Here is a 20,205-nt window from a genome sequence, read left to right on the forward strand (position 1 = left end):
CATTTAATTAACTATTGAACGATCTATATAAAGTAGGTGTGGTTTTTGGTTTTGAAACCAAACAGAAAAAATTTAACCAAAACTGGATTGTTGGGTTAACCTTCGTAATTTCAACCATTTTAAAAGTAGTTTTAGGGGAAACCTAAACCTTCGATACATTTCAAACTGAAAACGTAAAAGCACTTTTCCTGATCTTCCAGACGAGTTTCTTAAAGTAAACCTTAACAATTTTACTTTTCAACGTATCACTCACTAGGCCTACATGTAGGTGCGTTTAGAATACGGCTCTGAAGTTAGTGGTATATAGATAAAAGACGAGATGAGATGAAATGTAGGGCGATTTCTTTAGCAGACAGTTACTCGATTTATCTTAATCGATCAAAGAGGGATTGATTAGATGATGGTTACCCCTAATCGACCTTCGTTTCTCAGTACTACTATACCCTGAACACCACAGCCTCATCCTTATTGGCTCAATGAAAGACTGTGGGTTCAATGTTGGTCTTCACTCAATACCCAATTGAAATTCAAGACGTACAGTATGCCTACCCAAACCAAGAACCCATATACGACTTGAGAATCGGACCTTGCCATTATGGCGGTGATGTTGGAGAACAGGGGGCATAATATAGTGGGAAGCAAAACCTGATATGACGGAACTGCACTCAAATTCTGTCTTTCAACGTTCTCTTGTCTTAAATGGGTTCTTTTTACAACTATACCTGTAATCTAATCAATCGATAAAAAATGTACGTTCCATCTGGTTGTTTTAGTTAATAATTAGGACTAATTAACGATGACATTCATCAGCTATGGGTAATGGCTTTCATAATTTCGGTGATTGAGACACTGCAGTCAGAAACAGGTGCAAAGCTAGACTGGCTATCTTTAAGCCTTGGCTTAAAAAAGGCATGTGGTGTAATTTCAGTCTAAATATGACTAGCTTTATGACTGTTGAAATTTGCTAACTAATATCCAGGAACTAGAGTAAAAACTATGTAACTAAAATTTTATGTATAATTTATCACTCAAACTAAATTAAACGATAAAAAAGACCTTGCTAGATTTTGCTTTTATTTCTGAAGAGCGTCTAACATAATATTTCAGTTGGAAACTACACGTCTATCTACAATTATGTTAAATTACAGTAGCCTACATGTTACGCCATTCCTTCAAGGCGGAACAAAACCCATATTATTTCGAAATTATAAATTTCCAGCATGGTTTTGACAACAATAAGTTACTTCTTTCTCGCAGTCAGGAAAAGTCCTTCCGACCTTTGAGTATGTGGGTGGGTCGAGGTGATGGACATACATAGAGGGATTTTGGAGTCTTTTAGAATGCGAAACTGCAGATTTTATCCAAATGTTCGATCCCTTGGGTTAAGGTACAATAGCCCTCGGTGTTTTCTCTATTTGTAAGTTAGGGGGCTTCCGAACTTCCGATTGTTACGTCACGGCTCCACCCTTTCCTTCGCTGACACCCACCCATTTTGACCCTCTAGTGGAAACAGCTAGGGCAAATTGTAATTTCCGTCCTGTTAGTAGCTTAGTGAGAGTGCGGAGGGCATTTCTGCCAAGGCTTATAAGGCTGTCCCTCCCGGCCGCCCTCTAGTACGTACTTCAAAAATGGGACATTTTTACGAGCGCCAAATGATTATCGTCATCAATGGCTTTTTTTCTTTCATTTTTCTTTTAGTTTTTTAGATTTTTTTTTTATTTTCTCTTTTTTAGGGTTAGAGAAATAAGGCCCTTCTTGTCAGATTAAGCCTAGTTGTTTTGACCCCCGTGGATTGACCCAGTATAAAATAATACGGAATATACCGCCTGTCTTTGATAGATAAATCGAAAATCTTTACTTATATAATAAGCTGGATTTATTCCTTCAAACATCTTTTTTTTTATATTTTGGTACTTTGAAAAAAGAAAGAAAAATATGTCGGGTACCTCATTAAATCAATTTTTATTTGATAATGTATGATTAAGGATATTGTTTAAAGAAGAGTATCGACTTTTCAAAGTTGAATTTTATAGGCATGTCGAGATCTTTTAAATTTTCATGAATATTTTAGATAACTGCGGTTAAAAAGTATTTTACTGATTTTTGTCTCTTTGTGTGGAATAGGGGCAAGTTTGACCTATAGAAATAGACCTTTCGCATGAAGAAAAGTGGGTAGGCTACTCTTAATATCGGGACATACATTGCCATCCGTCTCTGCGCACTCTCATGATACAAAAAGACTACAGCGCAGGCGCCAAAAAGCAAGATGAAAGGCAAAGTTTTACCCCCGTGTCTTTCCCTTTTAGTTACATCGAAATGGTCTATTGTTAAGCCTGGGAAATTGGTGTTACTTAGTAAGGTAAAAAAAAGAAACAAGGGAAAACGTCCGGAGTGAAGTATCCCTATCAACCTGTTAAATCTCAATATAGGCAATGCTTCTTTAACACCACAAATTACCTCTACTGGAAGTTTAGTTTTTTTTTCTTTATAAGAAGGCCTAAGAAGTCTCTCCCTCTCTGTTTTCTCTGATAACCGTTTTTGTCTTCTCCGAAAAGTACAGAGTAAGAAAGTATTCTTTTCAGACCTTGCCGTGTAATGTCGGTGACACACTCTCATTCATTTTATATATTCATCAAAACATATTGGAGAAATCCACTCCCTGACTGATCGTTGTATCACTTCAACCCCTCGACCTACGATACAGAAATTAGTTTTGTTTCGAACGTGATCTTAACTACTAGATGCCCAGTTAAGAAAGCTTATTTTAATCCACGACCCTCTTGGAAAATGGCAACCAGATGTCCTGATAGGCTTCAGAAACTTCCTGAAACTCTATAAATATTTTCACTATGTAATACATACAGTATTTCCATTGTTTTACAGTTTAAAGTATGCTCCAACTATCTTGTTTGACTGTTTTATAAACTAAGTTACCTACTTAAAAGATACTTTATGTCATCGTCTTTCTCTTTAAATGCGTTGAAAATTCTATCATTAATTATATTATGACTAAACATTCTGCTAACTGTATCTCGCACTTAAAGGTCACGTTGAATTATTTATACCGAGTAGTAATATTAAACTTTTTGTAAAACGCGAAAGGTTTTGTTTGTAACTCCGTCCAAATTGTTTCTATTAGATAGGGGCCCAAGAACTCTTCTTTAATTAAGAAGTTTACGGGGATCTTTTATTCAGGGCACGGGTATTTCCTCGCGTTTCCCAAAATTTCTTCTTATATAGCTTAGGCTTTTAATTCTTCGGGAAGAGCATCGCTCCAATAGAGCTTAGCCCATCCGCGACTGCCAGTGTCTTGAGGGCGTCGTTAATTTGACAAAAGATCTCGCCGGCGGTTTTCAGAGTTTGTTTTTGATGTGTGAGAGATCGGAGCTAGGGGAGTGAAGTGAGATTAATCTAATAAACCGTGAGTTTTCAGGGGGTTTTCATGATGATGGGACATTTTATACCCTTTCAGCTATTGATTTGCATATGAAACGAGCTTGATGTCTTTAAGCGGAAAACATAGAAACGACACGTGGAATTATTGTGGGTGGGTGGATATCGCCCTGATATGCTTATATATTCGAAGATTTTAATTGCGTTACACTTCTTTATTGACGTCACCGTAGTCTGTTTAATTTACTACCGTACTCTGAGATATATTCCCTGTGTCGCTTTTATTAATTTCCTGGTTTAAGTTATCTTCCACCAGGGATAGATATAATTTTATATGTAGGAATGGAGAACGATTAGTATTTACTTCAGTCCGACTCATAGCCCAGTATAGAGCCCCTCCCTCCAACACGTAACGAAACGTTTAAATTATCTTATTGGCTCACTTGAACTACGTTTTGATGACGGCGAAAAATACGTAATTCCTTTCTACCTCTGTCGCTATGACCCACCTCTTCTTTCATAACCCTCCGTCCCGTGGAAGGGGGTCCGGGACTTTAACGCGCGCCCAGATTACTCTGTTCTCCATTCCTACTTCTAAAATTAAATCTATCCCTGCTTCCACTTCATGTTAGCTGTAACTTCGTTTGGTCGACATCGTTGTTACTATATAGACCAATAAGAAGAGCGATGGAAAGGTCTTATCTGATAAACTGTATACATTGACAAAGTAAATTACTTAAACGCGGAAATCAAATTTTTATAGGTTTACCCTTGTAAATTAATTTAGAGCGACTGTGAATTCCCCATAAGTTATCCAAAACATTATTATTATGTATAAAATATACCTCAAAACTCTTTTCCAATATGACCGAATGATCTAGGTAGCAAGTACTCCGCAAATGTTCTCCGGAAGTAGTGTTGAGGAAACGTAAAAATCTCTTCCCTAAAAAAACTGAGTATATCTTTATATATATTTTTTTCTCTGACAAAATTGTATTTTCACGCCAAGGTGGAGTGCCTGAATCCCGATGGATTTCTATCGAATTTAACCAGTGGCTGGGAAAGGTATAGGAAAAGAACTTCAGGACCCCGTGATCTGTTTATCTTATTTTTTTCCAAGATTTTCGGAAAACTACTTTTTCCCGTATTTCAACAACGAGTTTGAGTTTCTCGTATTGAGAGACTTCCATGATATCATCCCTTAAAGGATGAACGAATCACTGCTCGAGTATGATTAGATTATACTTTCAAATTAAGTTAAGCCTAAAATAAGCGAAGATTGAGAGAGCTTAGTTTTATTTCGAGTGTTTTGCTCGATAAGTTCAAAAATGAAGTCGTTGTGTAATCGGGAAAGAGGGGAAAATAATTTGATTTTTCAGTTTACCTTCTCTTATTGAAGTTTTCACGTTTTTCAATTTAGGCTTAGCGACAAGTAGGACTCGGTATGTATGGCGTGGAGTAAGATGATGAGGTTAGAGGTTATATAAACGTTACGTCTAGGATGCAGTCTGGACAATATGAATTGATATTGTAGCGTATTCTTTGACGGACTAGGAGTGATAACGTGAGAAACCATAAGTCTATAAGATATGTTCCATAAGTATGACACTTCCTATACTTCGTAACGGTAGAGACTTACTGAGAGACGCGAGAATTGACTACACTCTGTTTTGCAGTCGGCCATCTTCCTATTTAAGCCTTTGACAGCGCCTCACCAGGCGTCACTTTACAAGAATCTATGACCTACGTCACTTCATGACAATCTCTCGGTAACTAGTGACAAACTTACGGAACATATCTTATGAACTTATGAAGAAACTGGGTATGGTAGACGATATTATCAACCTTGAAGGCGGTAGACTTGCTAGGTCAATATCGTCAATTCTTCTATATTTCCCGGACATGTTATATACGCCATCGTAGATTGGTTAGGGACAAGTGGGGAAACACCATTGTTACTCTGTCCTTGAAGGCGCTATATCGTATGATTCGAATGCGAAATAACTTATTTCAATCTGCAACCGTCAATATCGCAAAGGTTTTCTTTTTTTTTCGGATTTTGTGTATACAAGCTCATTTTTACCAAACGTTAGACGTTTGTGTTACTGTTGTGTGTGTTATTATAGTCAATCTACGACTACGATTCTATTATAGGAATTTAGAAGAGTTTCTCGCGGCGTTTTTCCATAGTCGTAAAGTTTCGGGCTGTGTTATTACTTGAATATAGTATACACAAACAACCATTGTGTGTTTTTCTTAAGACTTCTTTAGTTTGTCTGCTAAGCCTAACAATGAATTTATTTATCACGTGTTTCTAGAAAACTGGTTTTTCTGGATCGTCAGTTTATTTCGTTACTTATTTGTCATAATAATTCTTTTACTTTTTATTCGGTTTGGTTTTGGTTTGAGAAAATACATATAACTTAAGCCTTTGTTCATATAGAAAACTGAATTTAATCCGTGAAATATTTTTGAGGAATCTTTGGTGACCATTTGGGATATGCAGAAATGGAACGTACATCATGGGTTACTATTGATTTCGTATATTTCACTAGGGCGAGCTGACCTACTTGGGGTGTGAGATGGAGGAGGATGGTGTAGGAGAAAACTCGGCAAGAATGTTATCTGACGTTGCAGAGAGGACACGTTCTCGAATCAGCCCTACCCCTATATTAAACCTCAATTTTTTACGTTAATTTTTGGGTTTATTGATTTGAGAGTTTCGACGTGTTGGGTCAGAATAGAAGGTCCTTGGTTTGTACCTGTATTTTATTATGGTTTTGGGACTTTTGTGGTTTTCCTTCGTTTCCGGCGTTCTCTTATTGGTTGACATTGAGTTGCGACGTCATAACTGGAAATTATGGGAGAACGGTTTTAATTGTGACAGTTACCGACCCCGTTAAATTTTAAACAGGGCTAGACAATTACATAAACTTGAACCTTTTCATCGAAAATTGTTTTCTATATTTGAGGATGTAGGTCTCGATGATGTCTTGAATATCTTGTTGGGGGAACCCATAAAGGAAAGCTGGGAGAGCGGGGTATGGCATTCTTTTAGGCAATCGACGTCCAGTTTTTATTTGGACGAACGGTCACGTAATTCCACTTCAAACACAGTTAAGCGCCCTTCCAGCCACCAAACCTCGTCACTGAACAAAACTATCCTATTCAACAAAACCTTGATACAGAACCACGTATTTGCAATCCAGAAAAAAAACTCTCTTAGAGCCATTTCCTCTGAACATCTTATATAAGACTTATATCCATCCTGGCTATAGCTATGTCTTATGGATTTCTGCTCGCGCTTTGACATACACCAAAAAGCCCTCGCTTTACGATTTTACCCCTATAGCTTTATGGCCAGTACTTTCCCTTTTTACAGCGTTGGAGTTGATGTTAGCGGAAGTTATCAAAATTTCAAACTTCCTCATTTATGATAACTGTTTTAGTAGATGTTATAGATTATAGAAGGTTTAAGAAGTCGACTGAAACATGTGCAAAGAAACGTCTATTAACATTGACAAATTGTGGATTGATTTCTTTAGGTTTAAATTTCAATAAAACCATATGTACGTGTGAAAATTAAACTTGGAGAGTGCATGTCATACCTAGACGTAATTGTGTCTAGGGAACGGGACGTTTGGGTCAATTTCTTCCCCAAACTCTCTACAAACCGAAAAACGTGTTCTGCACTTTAATTTCGTTGAGTTTAAGAATGAATAAGTATTTCATCGTTCACGACTAGAGTGCCAGACATTTTCGTATATACGTTTTTCTGTCAACTTCATTAAGTCATACCTTTTGAAAAGGTTATATCTTAATTTCGAAATACATTTAAAGCTTCGAGGTGATTTATTTCTGATGAAATGGCTGACTTATACGAATGATACGTCTACAGAGACACATCCAACTGTATAAGAGAAAGGAAGAAAGAGAGAGGGGTCTGAAAACTTTTAAAGATGAGAAGGCTATTTTGCATAGAGTATATATGGTCTAGTACTTGAGTGAAGAAGAAAAAATCAGAGTTTCCCTTTTTAATCTACGATCTATTCTAGTTGAATCCATACACGTATCAGTATTTCTCGAAGTGATAAGCGTGAGCCAAGGTTACTCAAACTTACGGGATGCCTAACCTTCCTACTAATACCCTACTAAAATATACATCTATATGAAATTTTGAATTTAATCAAAAGCCAATCTCGGGAAGTTTTATTTTTTTTTTATTTTTCAATTTTCTACTGTTTCTAATCTTGAAAAAGTTATTGAAGAAGGAGTTGATTGTGCATCAGGCGCGTGATGTTAGTCGCCTACCATTTCTTCGGGATAAGTAGGCCCCATTGGGTATTGAACAAAGGGTTTAAATTGAATTGGAATCAGTTGGGATTTGATAAAACTTTAATAAGAAAAAGGCTTAATTTTTAAAGAAATATTATATAGCGAACCATCTCCTGGAAGGCTGCATGTACGGGTTGGGTCGGGTCGTATATCAAAGCTTGTACCATTTGTCTCAAGTCATTAATTGAATCGCGTGTTTAAACCTACTTTATCGATCTACGTTTTAGTTTAGTAGCGTGCTATTTCTCCAATGAATGAAGATAAAAAAGCCTATATAAGAAGCGAGTTAGAACTACCTCGCGTGACCTATTCAGTTCCTTCCGTACCTGATTCGAGTTTCATCGCCAGTACATCTGTAACACAACAAGTTTAACCATTTGATCATAAGATATGTTCCATAAGTTTGTCACTTGTTACTGAGAGCTTGTCATGAAGTGACGTGGGTCATGGATTCTCGTAAAGCGACGCCTGATGAGGCGCTGTCAAAGGCTTAAATAGGAAGATGGACTGCAAAACCGAGTGTAGTCAATTCTCACGAAGTCCATGAAGTGTCATACTTATGGAACGTATCTTATAAACCTATGGTTTAACCCTTTAGCACAATAAAAAATGTCATTAGAGTTCCGAACTAGTTCTAAATATTGTCAATAATGTCTTGAAAAGTTCTGAGAGTTGATGAACTGTTACATATCTTTAAATGAAAGGCCTAAACTAGTTCTAAATCTGTTCTATAAGATCTCGCAAAGTTCACCGAGTTAAAGGAAACTTATAATGTTATGTGAAAAGCAAAATTTTGCACGTCTCATTTACTTGTATCCAAGCGTAACACTTTAGTGTTCAAAAACTTCCAAAACTTATTCCATTTACTTAAAGCGGTCAGAAGTACACCGCATAAAACCAAAAAGGCACCCAACAAGGTGGTCCAAGATGGAATCGTTCCTAAAAGAACCATTTCTAGCACCAAAATTAAGGGGATTTCAATGGTACCAACAACCGATAAAGGCCCAGCCTCTTCAAACTTGTAGGCAATGTAATACATTAACATATCAGCTACGTGCAACGCGGCTGAAAACACCAAAAACACCGAGTCAATTCCGCATTCGGGCAGTTGAAATTGGCCCCGAAATAAACAAGGAATTCCGAACGTGAGGAATGAGATTGTTGAAGAACAAGCGCAACTGACGCAAGATGATGTCTTGCGTAAATGACGGATGAAGATGCAGTATGACGTCATAACGAAGATACAAGCTAGGGACAACGATATACCGGCAAAATGGTTGCTGTATTCATTCGAAGATGACGTCACTTCCTCCTCATTTCCGAACAAGAACTGTGGACGAACTACCAGGAATATCCCGATAATGGAAAGTAACGCGTTGAAGACGTAAATTTTGCGGAAGGTTTCTGTAAACAAAATTTATAACTATCTGATCGAACTGGGGGTAGAAAATATTCATTACCTTTGAGTAGAAACGGGGCGATTATGGTCACCACAATAGGATATGCCATAATGATCGCCGACGCGTCTGAAGCCGAAATGAAGGCGTACGCGTAAGTCCGTCCCAATTGAAACAACGCGGTACTGATCGAGAACCCGACCAAATACCATCGTTCCTCTTTAACCCCAAAGATGGGTAGATCGTGGTATACGATGACTGGTAACACTAGTAACAATTTCACAATCGATTGTATTGATCCCACTAAGAGAACATTTCGGTCGGTGACTATGGCTTTCGTAGTGACTATATTGAAAGCGAAGAAAGTATTTGAGATGACCGAACACCAAATACCAAGTCCTGGTACGCGTTTCAGTTTTTCTTTAGTTCTTGAGAGGAATGGTTGGTTTTCGTTCATTTGCAAGACTTCCATATTTAAGTCCGTAGTATTGAATCTCTGATTTATTTATGGCATGATGGTTTTAGCATAATTAAGTTGATAAAAACGCGCACATTTGCGTATTAGTAACGATGGAAAGAAGAATATTTGACGCAATTGTATATCAGCCGAATGTCGCCTAATCTTGGAAGAGAGTAGCTCTACTAGAGATAAAACTTTAAATACTTTTCAGTGCCAAAAAGTGTATTTTTATCTGCAGCCTCAACCTTGACTGTTTTTTTATCGTAGACTTTTAAACAAGCTGTAACGTTAAATAGTAGAACCTACAATAACACATCATTTATTCAGACGTATCAATCTACATAAATTAAAATAATTTAAGATGTAATTGCTTTATCCGGTTTAGAGCTAAGATAATTTTTGTGAAACTTTGCAAGAAATTTTTTTGTTTCTCTTAGTTTGGAGTTTGAGTGGTTGTTGTTTAGCCGAATTATGAAGCTAATAAATATCGTTTATTTATTTCTCCAGTCAACAATGTCACCTAGTTGGAGGCATTCCTTAGCCACGGGTATCGGAACTGCCCGATCTACCTCGGGTCGATTCGAGACTCATCCAACCGTTCCTATTCGGTGTTGACCGAATGTGGATTCCCATCATGTCCTCGGTTAACCCCACTCGCCCGACGAGGGTGGGTAGTTCACGGAGGTCATCGGCGGATAGTTTGGCTAACAACAAGAGTAGCAAGAGCCCGGAACAATGGTCCCTACCTCAACAGGCACACCAGTCTTCCAGCTGTACGCAGTTTCTCAAACCGGAACGTGCTTCCGTGACGGGCAGCAATGGTACGGGCGACGAGATGGAGGTCTTGGAGAACGGGATATGTACTCCGTGTAGCGCAGCCTCCGCTCGCAGTAGTTTCTGCTCGGAAATCGTTCGGATTGAACAAATGTCCGCCGAAGAGGAAGCCAAGAAAACTTCGGAGAACCCTGTTTTCAAAATGGGACGCATAGCCCAAAGGCTTCAAGTGAGTCAAGGTCTACCCTAGCAAATGTATTTTCCTGAGGCGTTGCAGTTTTTCTAACCCTTATTTCTAAAATCAATAATAGTAGTTACTCAAATATTAATATCTTATACTCTAATCACGCCTAGAGTTATCGATTTAAAGAAACTTCATAGTTCTGTTGAATAGTGGGTCTTAGTTCAGATTATGTAAAGGTTTAGTACGTAACAGTTGGTTTAAAAAATGAGCTTGGAACCCTTTCCTAAAGTCTGTTTGTACAATTTCGTCGTTCGCTTGTTTATTGTTAAATTATTAATTTTTTATTAACATAACAGATCGTCTCTCAATGGGCTTCAAATCGGAAGAAGGCGAAGGAACCGGAAAGACCAGATTCCTTTCTGGAAAAGTTTGCTATGGGTCAGTCGGATACTGGTCAAGACAGCGATTATAAGTCTTTCTGCTTCGGAAAGTACGTTTTAACAGCGTTATTCATTTACTCGCTTAATGAAATCAATATTTCTGATCGTTTAGAATTCGCGGAACCTTCGTGGTTGATCCGGCGAACAACTTCCACTACTATTGGTTGTTTTTCATCAGCTGCTTCGTTCTGTACAACATCATAATCATAGTGGGACGCAGTGTCTTCTGGGAACTTCAAAATCTATGTCCAATTTTTTGGTACTTTATGGATTACACGTCTGATTTCATTTACATATGCGATATGGCGTTACACGCCAGAGCCGGTAAACGCTTTACCCATTTACCTGGCTTTCCTTCCATCTAACTCGGACTTAAAAATTTCAGGGTACTTGGAGCAAGGCTTACTAGTCAGGGACACGCGTAAGCTCTTGCTCAACTACACGAAATCCATTTACTTCAAACTGGACGTTTGCAGTCTAATGCCAACCGACCTACTATACTGGCCGTTAGGCACGACCTGCTACAACCGGGTCCCGTGCGCCGTCATTGTTCGTATGAATCGCCTGTTGCGATTCCATCGCATGCTGGAATTCTTCGACCGGACAGAAACCAGAACTAACTTCCCCTACGCCTTTCGTATTAGCAAACTAGTTTGCTATATTCTCGTGATCATTCACTGGAACGCGTGCATATATTTCGCCATGAGTTACGCCATCGGGTTCGGCTCGGACAATTGGGTGTATAAGGACGTTCGGCAACCGGAATTCGCCACTCTATCGCGTCAGTACATATACAGTTTCTATTGGTCGACTCTAACCTTAACGACCATCGGGGAAGTGCCCACACCCGAGGAGGACATCGAATACGCCTTCGTTGTTTTCGATTTCTTAGTTGGGGTTCTTATATTCGCCACCATTGTGGGAAACGTGGGAAGCATGATTACCAACATGAACGCCGCGCGAGCCGAGTTTCAAAGCCGAATGGACAGCGTCAAGCAATATATGGAGTTCCGCAAGGTCAGCAAGGATCTGGAGAACCGCGTCATCAAGTGGTTTGACTACTTGTGGAGTAATAAGCAATCTTTAGACGAGGACACGGTGACTCAGATACTCCCCGATAAATTGAAAGCGGAAATTGCCATTCACGTCCATTTGGGTACTTTGAAAAGAGTGCGTTTATTCCAGGATTGCGAACCTGGCTTGTTAGTGCAATTGGTATTGAAACTGCAACTGCAAGTCTTTAGTCCAGGGGATTATATTTGCCGTAAGGGGGATGTGGGGAAAGAGATGTATATAGTCAAGAGGGGACAGTTGAGCGTAGTGGGGGATGATGGGAAAACTGTTTTCGCTACTTTGTCCGACGGTAGCGTCTTCGGGGAACTAAGTATCCTCAACATTTCGGGTATGAAAACGGGTAATAGGCGGACGGCCAACGTGCGAAGTGTTGGCTACTCCGACCTTTTTTGCCTGTCTAAGGAAGACTTGTGGAGTGTCTTAGCCGACTACCCCGAAGCGGAAAAGATGTTGATTGAAAGAGGGAGACAAATACTACTCAAAGATGGCCTTCTGGATGAAGAGGCCATTAAAGCGGCCGAAAGAGAAAAGGAAACGCTTGCGATTAAGTACGCTAAGCTGGAGAAGGCAATGGATAATATGCAAACTAGGTTTGCGAGACTTTTAGCCGAGTACACTGCCTCTCAGAGTAAGTTAAAGCGAAGGATAACCCGCCTTGAAAAAGGTGAACCAAGTTCGGGGAGCAATGACGAGGATGACGATGATGATGCCTTTGAAGCCAACGAACAATGTCAATGATGAATGGAAGACGTTCATAAATTATTTAAATATATTTTATTTGAAGATAATTATTTAGTTAATCATGAAGGGTGTGTCACGGTTCGGGAAGAGGTAAGTTTCGGCCAGGAAAGTGATTAGGGTATTAAAATGAAATCATTCATGTCGTAAGACTATGACTTCCGTCGTTTAACTCGTATCTGAAAAAAATCGAAGCACTAGAAGTCACTTTACTTACAGACAAAACGGATAACTTTCCGCATTTATTTTCCTTTAAAACCATTAAGAATACAATGAAATTCGAAATATAAAGTTTGAAATTTCCGTGACACACATTGAATGAAATTATGCAAGGCCTTTGAAAACCAAACATCTTAAGAAATTTTTATTTTAATGGGAACTTAACATTACCATTGTCTTTGAAATAATTAGCCTTCTTTTATTATTTATGAAAACAATTTTATTCGTGGAACGAATGAGATAATTGATGGGTTATGATACAACAAAACAAAAAATAGACGATTCTGTGATCAGTTTTTGCGTCCTATTCAAACGTGGTGCAGGCGACTTAAACTATTTTTATATTCGACAAATATTTTCACGTAGATTTAAACTAATTACCTCGTATTTAGAGACCAAACAAATAAAAATCGATTAAAAAAAATAAAAATTAAATGATATAAAAAATGCAATTACTAATAAAATATTTTACACTCAATATCAAATGAAAATGATGTTCTATTGTGATGGGTTCTTAAGGGCTTGACGACCTTTTTAAATTAGTTTGACGATCTCTTTGAACAATAGCTGCAAGGGCTGTGAGTAAGTCATTTGTAAGGAATTTTCATACTGTACGATTTAACGTATCCCCCTGTAGAGAAGTGTCCAACCCCTTGGAATTTCAAGTATTTACGACGCGGGTTTAATAGGAGTTTCATCGTCCTCTTCAATTTCAACAATTTCCGATTTGAAATCAACGCTAATTGTGTAACATGTAGCGATTTTTCCATTCTTTTTCAGGACACCTTTGACAGTAAACTCTCCGTCTAATAAATAAGCCGGGACATTGTCCGGAATAGACGGAATGTCAAAAGTAACGGGTCGAGACTCGTAACTTCCCTGTGAAGGATTCGTGACGAAAGAAAATTAACTTTAAGCCATGGTAAGCGAGATAGTTATTTAAATACAGATAGTTTAAATGGTTCAAGGTGGAAATGTATACACTTAAGATTAATTGCGTAAACTATAATCAAACTTTAGGAGCACGTAGTAAATGTGAAATTTATAATTGAGGCCTCCAAATTTGTTTTTCGAAGCTAAGACGTCGCCACTTGGCTTATAAAATCAAGGGACACCAACCCATAGCTACTACCTTCAGGGTTATCATTAATTATCTAACCAAGTTCTCGCGTCATATGACACGTGATAAATTCTTACCGCTAGAAACGGACATCCGCAGGTACTGAGGTCATTATTGTCTCTACAGATGGCTTCGTTTAAAAATCCCAGTGGACAAACGTCTTCGTATTCGCAAGAACCAACTTTACCTTCAGGATACTCGAGACAAGGAATATCGAACCAACTGGAAAGCCCAAAGAGTAGAGATACCTTTTTCCTCATAAAAAGCTCCGCCTATGATAAAGGTACGTGCCAGGTAAGCAATTATAAGTGACGCGTGCCAAAACGATTAACTTACTCCGACAGGCGAGCTGATATTTTCTTTGGCGTTCAGTTGAAATTGAAGGGTTAAAGGTCCAGGAATTACAGTGGGGTTTGGTGTCATTTTTAGGTTTTCAACGTAGAGCAAATCGTCTTCTTCGCCGCATGGCATCAAATCTAAATGAGCGTACCCTACTCTCTTAGTTTTCTTGGGTTTAACTTCCACTGTCTCATTATCATCTTTGAACTCCACGTCAATCGTAGCCACTTCCGGTGGTGATTGCTTATCCGGGACATCTTCCTCGAAGGCGTTTAGAGCTTGCTATTAAATTATTTAGATTAAAAAGTTTCTTTACTTTCATAAAGGAAGAAATTATTTTTCAGAACAATTTAAAGAATTTGTGTAGAGGTATATAATGTTTCTGATTCAAGTTTCTCAAGATAATTAATTAAGCACCCTTAAGGTATGGAAATGGTGCGAAAAAAAAGACGCGCGACAAATATGCAGTTAGTTGGGATTTATTTATCTGAAACACTGACCAACTTAATATTCACAATAAGGTTATAAGGGCGGAATGAAAAACGTATTATATAGTTAGAGTTACCGCTTTGAACTATAGTCAACAATAAAGAAGTAAATGAACGTACCCTTTTATGTATAATATGCGAGACCGAAGAATGGGTCAGTCTATGATGCAACCTTAAAAATCCATCGCGTAAAGTATCGGTAAACCCTAAACCACAACCTAGAGCGAAACAAGAGGCGAAAACCAAAACCCACAGACGCATTTTATTTTTATTTTTAATTTAATTGCAAAATTGGGTTAAGACCCTTTTACGCGTGTATCCGAGTCAGATCGAGATATCCAACTAACTAACTAACCGAGCAAAACCGACGGTAGTTGGTACTGTTTTTATAATGTCTCTGTGAATCTCATACTGAAATTGTATATGTATGCTTTATGATATTACTATTACATGATGAAGCCGAATACCTGTTTCCTGCGTTAGGTGAAGGTCGTAAAAGTTTTAATTTTCTTTTAGCCCAAGGTACTATAATCAATCGAGGTTTTAGAGGAGAGAGCGGGCAAGAGAGAGTGAAATAATAATTACCCTTCAAGGAAGGTATAATATTTTTTAATCCACCAACTTGATAAATTTATAAAATATCTTATTAACGTATCAGAATTTTATAATGTAAGTTATTCAACCTTGATCCCCAGTTTTATAAGATGACAATTTAGAATCTAAAATGCCAATCACTAATTTTACCAACTTTCCTTATAGAAAGTAAAATTCTATATTTTAAACGAACATTCCTAAGTTTGGGCGTTTAGTATTTTAAAAATTATTTTATCCTAGGCCTACGACTTATACAATTAAATTTAGGCATGTGTTTATGTAATAAATAACCTTGAAAGTCAATCATGGCACATGGAAACTTGTCTTATTTTTAATATTATTTTAATATATCGCATCAAAATGATTAAGCCATGTTCTTCTTTGAAGTTTATCCTTGATTTTAGTTTAGAAAGCTCGAAAATCCCGCCGGGGGATTATTAGTGTCAATAATATGTTCAGCCCCTCAATCTATGGGACGCTACTAATTTGCATAAGTTTGCAGCAAACCATTTTTTTTGCATAAGGCCGCCATTTTCAAAAGTTTGCTTCCAAAATACTAATTTGCATAAATGCTGCAAACTTTTTCTTGCATAAGGCCGGTATTTTCAATAGTTTGCAGCCAATATACTAATTTGCATAAAATTCTCCAGCAAACCTCTCCGTGCATAAGGCCGCTAATTTCAAAGGTTTGCCACAAGAATACTAATTTGCATAAATTTACCGAAAAATCGATGAAACTCATGGTTTTTCAAGGAAACCTATTAAGTTATTTACGTTCATAATTTAGCGATTAATTTTAAGCCATAATATCAAGGGTTTCACAGGTTTCAAACCAAATTTGAATTTTGCATAAATATTATATAGCATGCAAACTCGATGAAACTCATGGTTGTTTAAAGGAAACTTATGGAGTTATTTACGCTCATAATTTAGGGAATAGTTTTATTCCATAATATCAAGGGTTTCACAGGTTTCATACCAAATTTGTATTTTGCATAAATTGTATAAAACAAGCAAACTCGATGAAACTCGTGGTTTTTTCAAGGAAACCTATTAAGTTATTTACGCTTATAATTTAGGGAATAGTTTTAAGCCTTAATATCAAGGGTTTCACAGGTTTCAAACCAAATTTGTATTTTGCATAAATTTGAAATTTAAAGCAAACTCGATGAAACTCATGGTTTTTTCAAGGAAACCTATTAAGTTATTTACGTTCATAATTAATCGATTAATTTTATACCATAATATCAAGGGTTTCACAGGTTTCAAACCAAATTTGTATTTTGCATAAATTTGAAATTTAAAGCAAACTCGATGAAACTCATGGTTTTTTCAAGGAAACCTATTAAGTTATTTACGCTCATAATTTATGGATTAATTTTATACCATAATATCAAGGATTTCACAGGTTTCAAACCAAATTTGTATTTTGCATAAATTTGAAATTTAAAGCAAACTTGATGAAACTCATGGTTTTTTCAAGGAAACCTATTAAGTTATTTACGTTCATAATTTAGCCATTAGTTTTATACCATAATATCAAGGGTTTCACAGGTTTCAAACCAAATTTGTATTTTGCATAAATTTGAAATTTAAAGCAAGCTCTATGAAACTCACGATTTTTTCAAGGAAACCTATTAAGTTATTTATGCTCATAATTTATGGATTAATTTTATACCATAATATCAAGGGTTTCACAGGTTTCAAACCAAATTTGTATTTTGCATAAATTTGAAATTTAAAGCAAACTTGATGAAACTCATGGTTTTTTCAAGGAAACCTATTAAGTTATTTACGTTCATAATTTAGCCATTAGTTTTATACCATAATATCAAGGGTTTCACAGGTTTCATACCAAATTTGTATTTTGCATAAATTGTATAAAACAAGCAAACTCGATGAAACTCGTGGTTTTTTCAAGGAAACCTATTAAGTTATTTACGCTTATAATTTAGGGAATAGTTTTAAGCCTTAATATCAAGGGTTTCACAGGTTTCAAACCAAATTTGTATTTTGCATAAATTTGAAATTTAAAGCAAACTCGATGAAACTCATGGTTTTTTCAAGGAAACCTATTAAGTTATTTACGTTCATAATTAATCGATTAATTTTATACCATAATATCAAGGGTTTCACAGGTTTCAAACCAAATTTGTATTTTGCATAAATTTGAAATTTAAAGCAAACTCGATGAAACTCATGGTTTTTTCAAGGAAACCTATTAAGTTATTTACGCTCATAATTTATGGATTAATTTTATACCATAATATCAAGGGTTTCACAGGTTTCAAACGAAATTTGTATTTTGCATAAATTTGAAATTTAAAGCAAACTTGATGAAACTCATGGTTTTTTCAAGGAAACCTATTAAGTTATTTACGTTCATAATTTATGGATTAATTTTATACCATAATATCAAGGGTTTCACAGGTTTCAAACCAAATTTGTATTTTGCATAAATTTGAAATTTAAAGCAAACTTGATGAAACTCATGGTTTTTTCAAGGAAACCTATTAAGTTATTTACGTTCATAATTTAGCCATTAGTTTTATACCATAATATCAAGGGTTTCACAGGTTTCATACCAAATTTGTATTTTGCATAAATTGTATAAAACAAGCAAACTCGATGAAACTCGTGGTTTTTTCAAGGAAACCTATTAAGTTATTTACGCTTATAATTTAGGGAATAGTTTTAAGCCTTAATATCAAGGGTTTCACAGGTTTCAAACCAAATTTGTATTTTGCATAAATTTGAAATTTAAAGCAAACTCGATGAAACTCATGGTTTTTTCAAGGAAACCTATTAAGTTATTTACGTTCATAATTAATCGATTAATTTTATACCATAATATCAAGGGTTTCACAGGTTTCAAACCAAATTTGTATTTTGCATAAATTTGAAATTTAAAGCAAACTCGATGAAACTCATGGTTTTTTCAAGGAAACCTATTAAGTTATTTACGCTCATAATTTATGGATTAATTTTATACCATAATATCAAGGGTTTCACAGGTTTCAAACGAAATTTGTATTTTGCATAAATTTGAAATTTAAAGCAAACTTGATGAAACTCATGGTTTTTTCAAGGAAACCTATTAAGTTATTTACGTTCATAATTTAGCCATTAGTTTTATACCATAATATCAAGGGTTTCACAGGTTTCAAACCAAATTTGTATTTTGCATAAATTTGAAATTTAAAGCAAACTTGATGAAACTCATGGTTTTTTCAAGGAAACCTATTAAGTTATTTACGCTCATAATTTATCGATTAATTTTATACCATAATATCAAGGGTTTCACAGGTTTCAAACCAAATTTGTATTTTGCATAAAAAGTATAAAACAAGCAAACTCGATGAAACTCATGGTTTTTTCAAGGAAACCTATTAAGTTATTTACGCTCATAATTTAGCCATTAATTGTATACCATAATATCAAGGGTTTCACAGGTTTCATACCAAATTTGTGTTTTGCATAAATATTATATAACATGCAAACTCGATGAAACTCATGGTTTTTTCAAGGAAACCTATTAAGTTATTTACGCTCATAATTTATCGATTAATTTTATACCATAATATCAAGGGTTTCACAGGTTTCAAACCAAATTTGTATTTTGCATAAAAAGTATGAAACAAGCAAACTCGGTTAAACTCATGGTTTTTTCAAGGAAACCTATTAAGTTATTTACGCTTATAATTTAGGGAATAGTTTTAAGCCATAATATCAAGGCTTTCACAGGTTTCAAACCAAATTTGTATTTTGCATAAATTTGATATTTAAAGCAAACTTGATGAAACTCATGGTTTTTTCAAGGAAACCTATTAAGTTATTTACGTTCATAATTTAGCCATTAGTTTTATACCATAATATCAAGGGTTTCACAGGTTTCAAACCAAATTTGTATTTTGCATAAATTTGAAATTTAAAGCAAGCTCTATGAAACTCACGATTTTTTCAAGGAAACCTATTAAGTTATTTATGCTCATAATTTATGGATTAATTTTATACCATAATATCAAGGGTTTCACAGGTTTCAAACCAAATTTGTATTTTGCATAAATTTGAAATTTAAAGCAAACTTGATGAAACTCATGGTTTTTTCAAGGAAACCTATTAAGTTATTTACGTTCATAATTTAGCCATTAGTTTTATACCATAATATCAAGGGTTTCACAGGTTTCATACCAAATTTGTATTTTGCATAAATTGTATAAAACAAGCAAACTCGATGAAACTCGTGGTTTTTTCAAGGAAACCTATTAAGTTATTTACGCTTATAATTTAGGGAATAGTTTTAAGCCTTAATATCAAGGGTTTCACAGGTTTCAAACCAAATTTGTATTTTGCATAAATTTGAAATTTAAAGCAAACTCGATGAAACTCATGGTTTTTTCAAGGAAACCTATTAAGTTATTTACGCTCATAATTTATGGATTAATTTTATACCATAATATCAAGGATTTCACAGGTTTCAAACAAAATTTGTATTTTGCATAAATTTGAAATTTAAAGCAAACTTGATGAAACTCATGGTTTTTTCAAGGAAACCTATTAAGTTATTTACGTTCATAATTTAGCCATTAGTTTTATACCATAATATCAAGGGTTTCACAGGTTTCAAACCAAATTTGTATTTTGCATAAA

General features: G+C 35.9%; 3 protein-coding genes across 4 annotated transcripts in view; 1 reads left to right on the forward strand and 2 right to left on the reverse strand.

The window, feature by feature from the left end:
* The window catches only part of LOC149654119 (cyclic nucleotide-gated channel alpha-3-like), a 40,564-nt gene extending 27,111 nt beyond the window's left edge, over window positions 1–13,453 (forward strand). For both annotated transcript variants that reach the window (XM_089845503.1, XM_089845504.1), the window contains exons 3-6: window positions 10,093–10,588; window positions 10,900–11,033; window positions 11,096–11,307; window positions 11,369–13,453. In XM_089845503.1, coding sequence (XP_089701629.1) covers window positions 10,205–10,588; window positions 10,900–11,033; window positions 11,096–11,307; window positions 11,369–12,795 — 2,157 coding nt within the window. In that variant the 5' untranslated portion in view covers window positions 10,093–10,204 and the 3' untranslated portion in view covers window positions 12,796–13,453. The remainder of the gene's footprint in view (window positions 1–10,092; window positions 10,589–10,899; window positions 11,034–11,095; window positions 11,308–11,368) is intronic.
* LOC149654120 (solute carrier family 35 member G1-like) lies at window positions 8,035–9,597 on the reverse strand. Its single transcript, XM_089845220.1, has 3 exons — window positions 9,189–9,597; window positions 8,539–9,132; window positions 8,035–8,081 (listed from the first exon to the last, which is right to left on the reverse strand). Exons 1-3 carry the CDS (start codon window positions 9,595–9,597, stop codon window positions 8,035–8,037), a joined length of 1,050 nt encoding a protein of 349 aa, XP_089701346.1.
* An 18-nt stretch (window positions 13,454–13,471) lies between the features above and the next one.
* Window positions 13,472–16,781, reverse strand: LOC149654121 (ganglioside GM2 activator-like). Its single transcript, XM_089845512.1, has 5 exons — window positions 15,547–16,781; window positions 15,082–15,486; window positions 14,471–14,755; window positions 14,212–14,406; window positions 13,472–13,893 (listed from the first exon to the last, which is right to left on the reverse strand). The coding sequence occupies exons 2-5, from the start codon at window positions 15,220–15,222 to the stop codon at window positions 13,684–13,686; spliced, it is 831 nt and encodes a 276-aa protein (XP_089701638.1). The 5' UTR covers window positions 15,223–15,486; window positions 15,547–16,781; the 3' UTR covers window positions 13,472–13,683.
* Window positions 16,782–20,205: the final 3,424 nt, after the last annotated feature.

Source organism: Phalangium opilio, unplaced genomic scaffold (assembly GCF_054372755.1).
Source record: "Phalangium opilio isolate 3A_F unplaced genomic scaffold, DU_Popi_V2 ptg000079l_1, whole genome shotgun sequence".
Classification (NCBI taxonomy): domain Eukaryota; kingdom Metazoa; phylum Arthropoda; class Arachnida; order Opiliones; family Phalangiidae; genus Phalangium; species Phalangium opilio.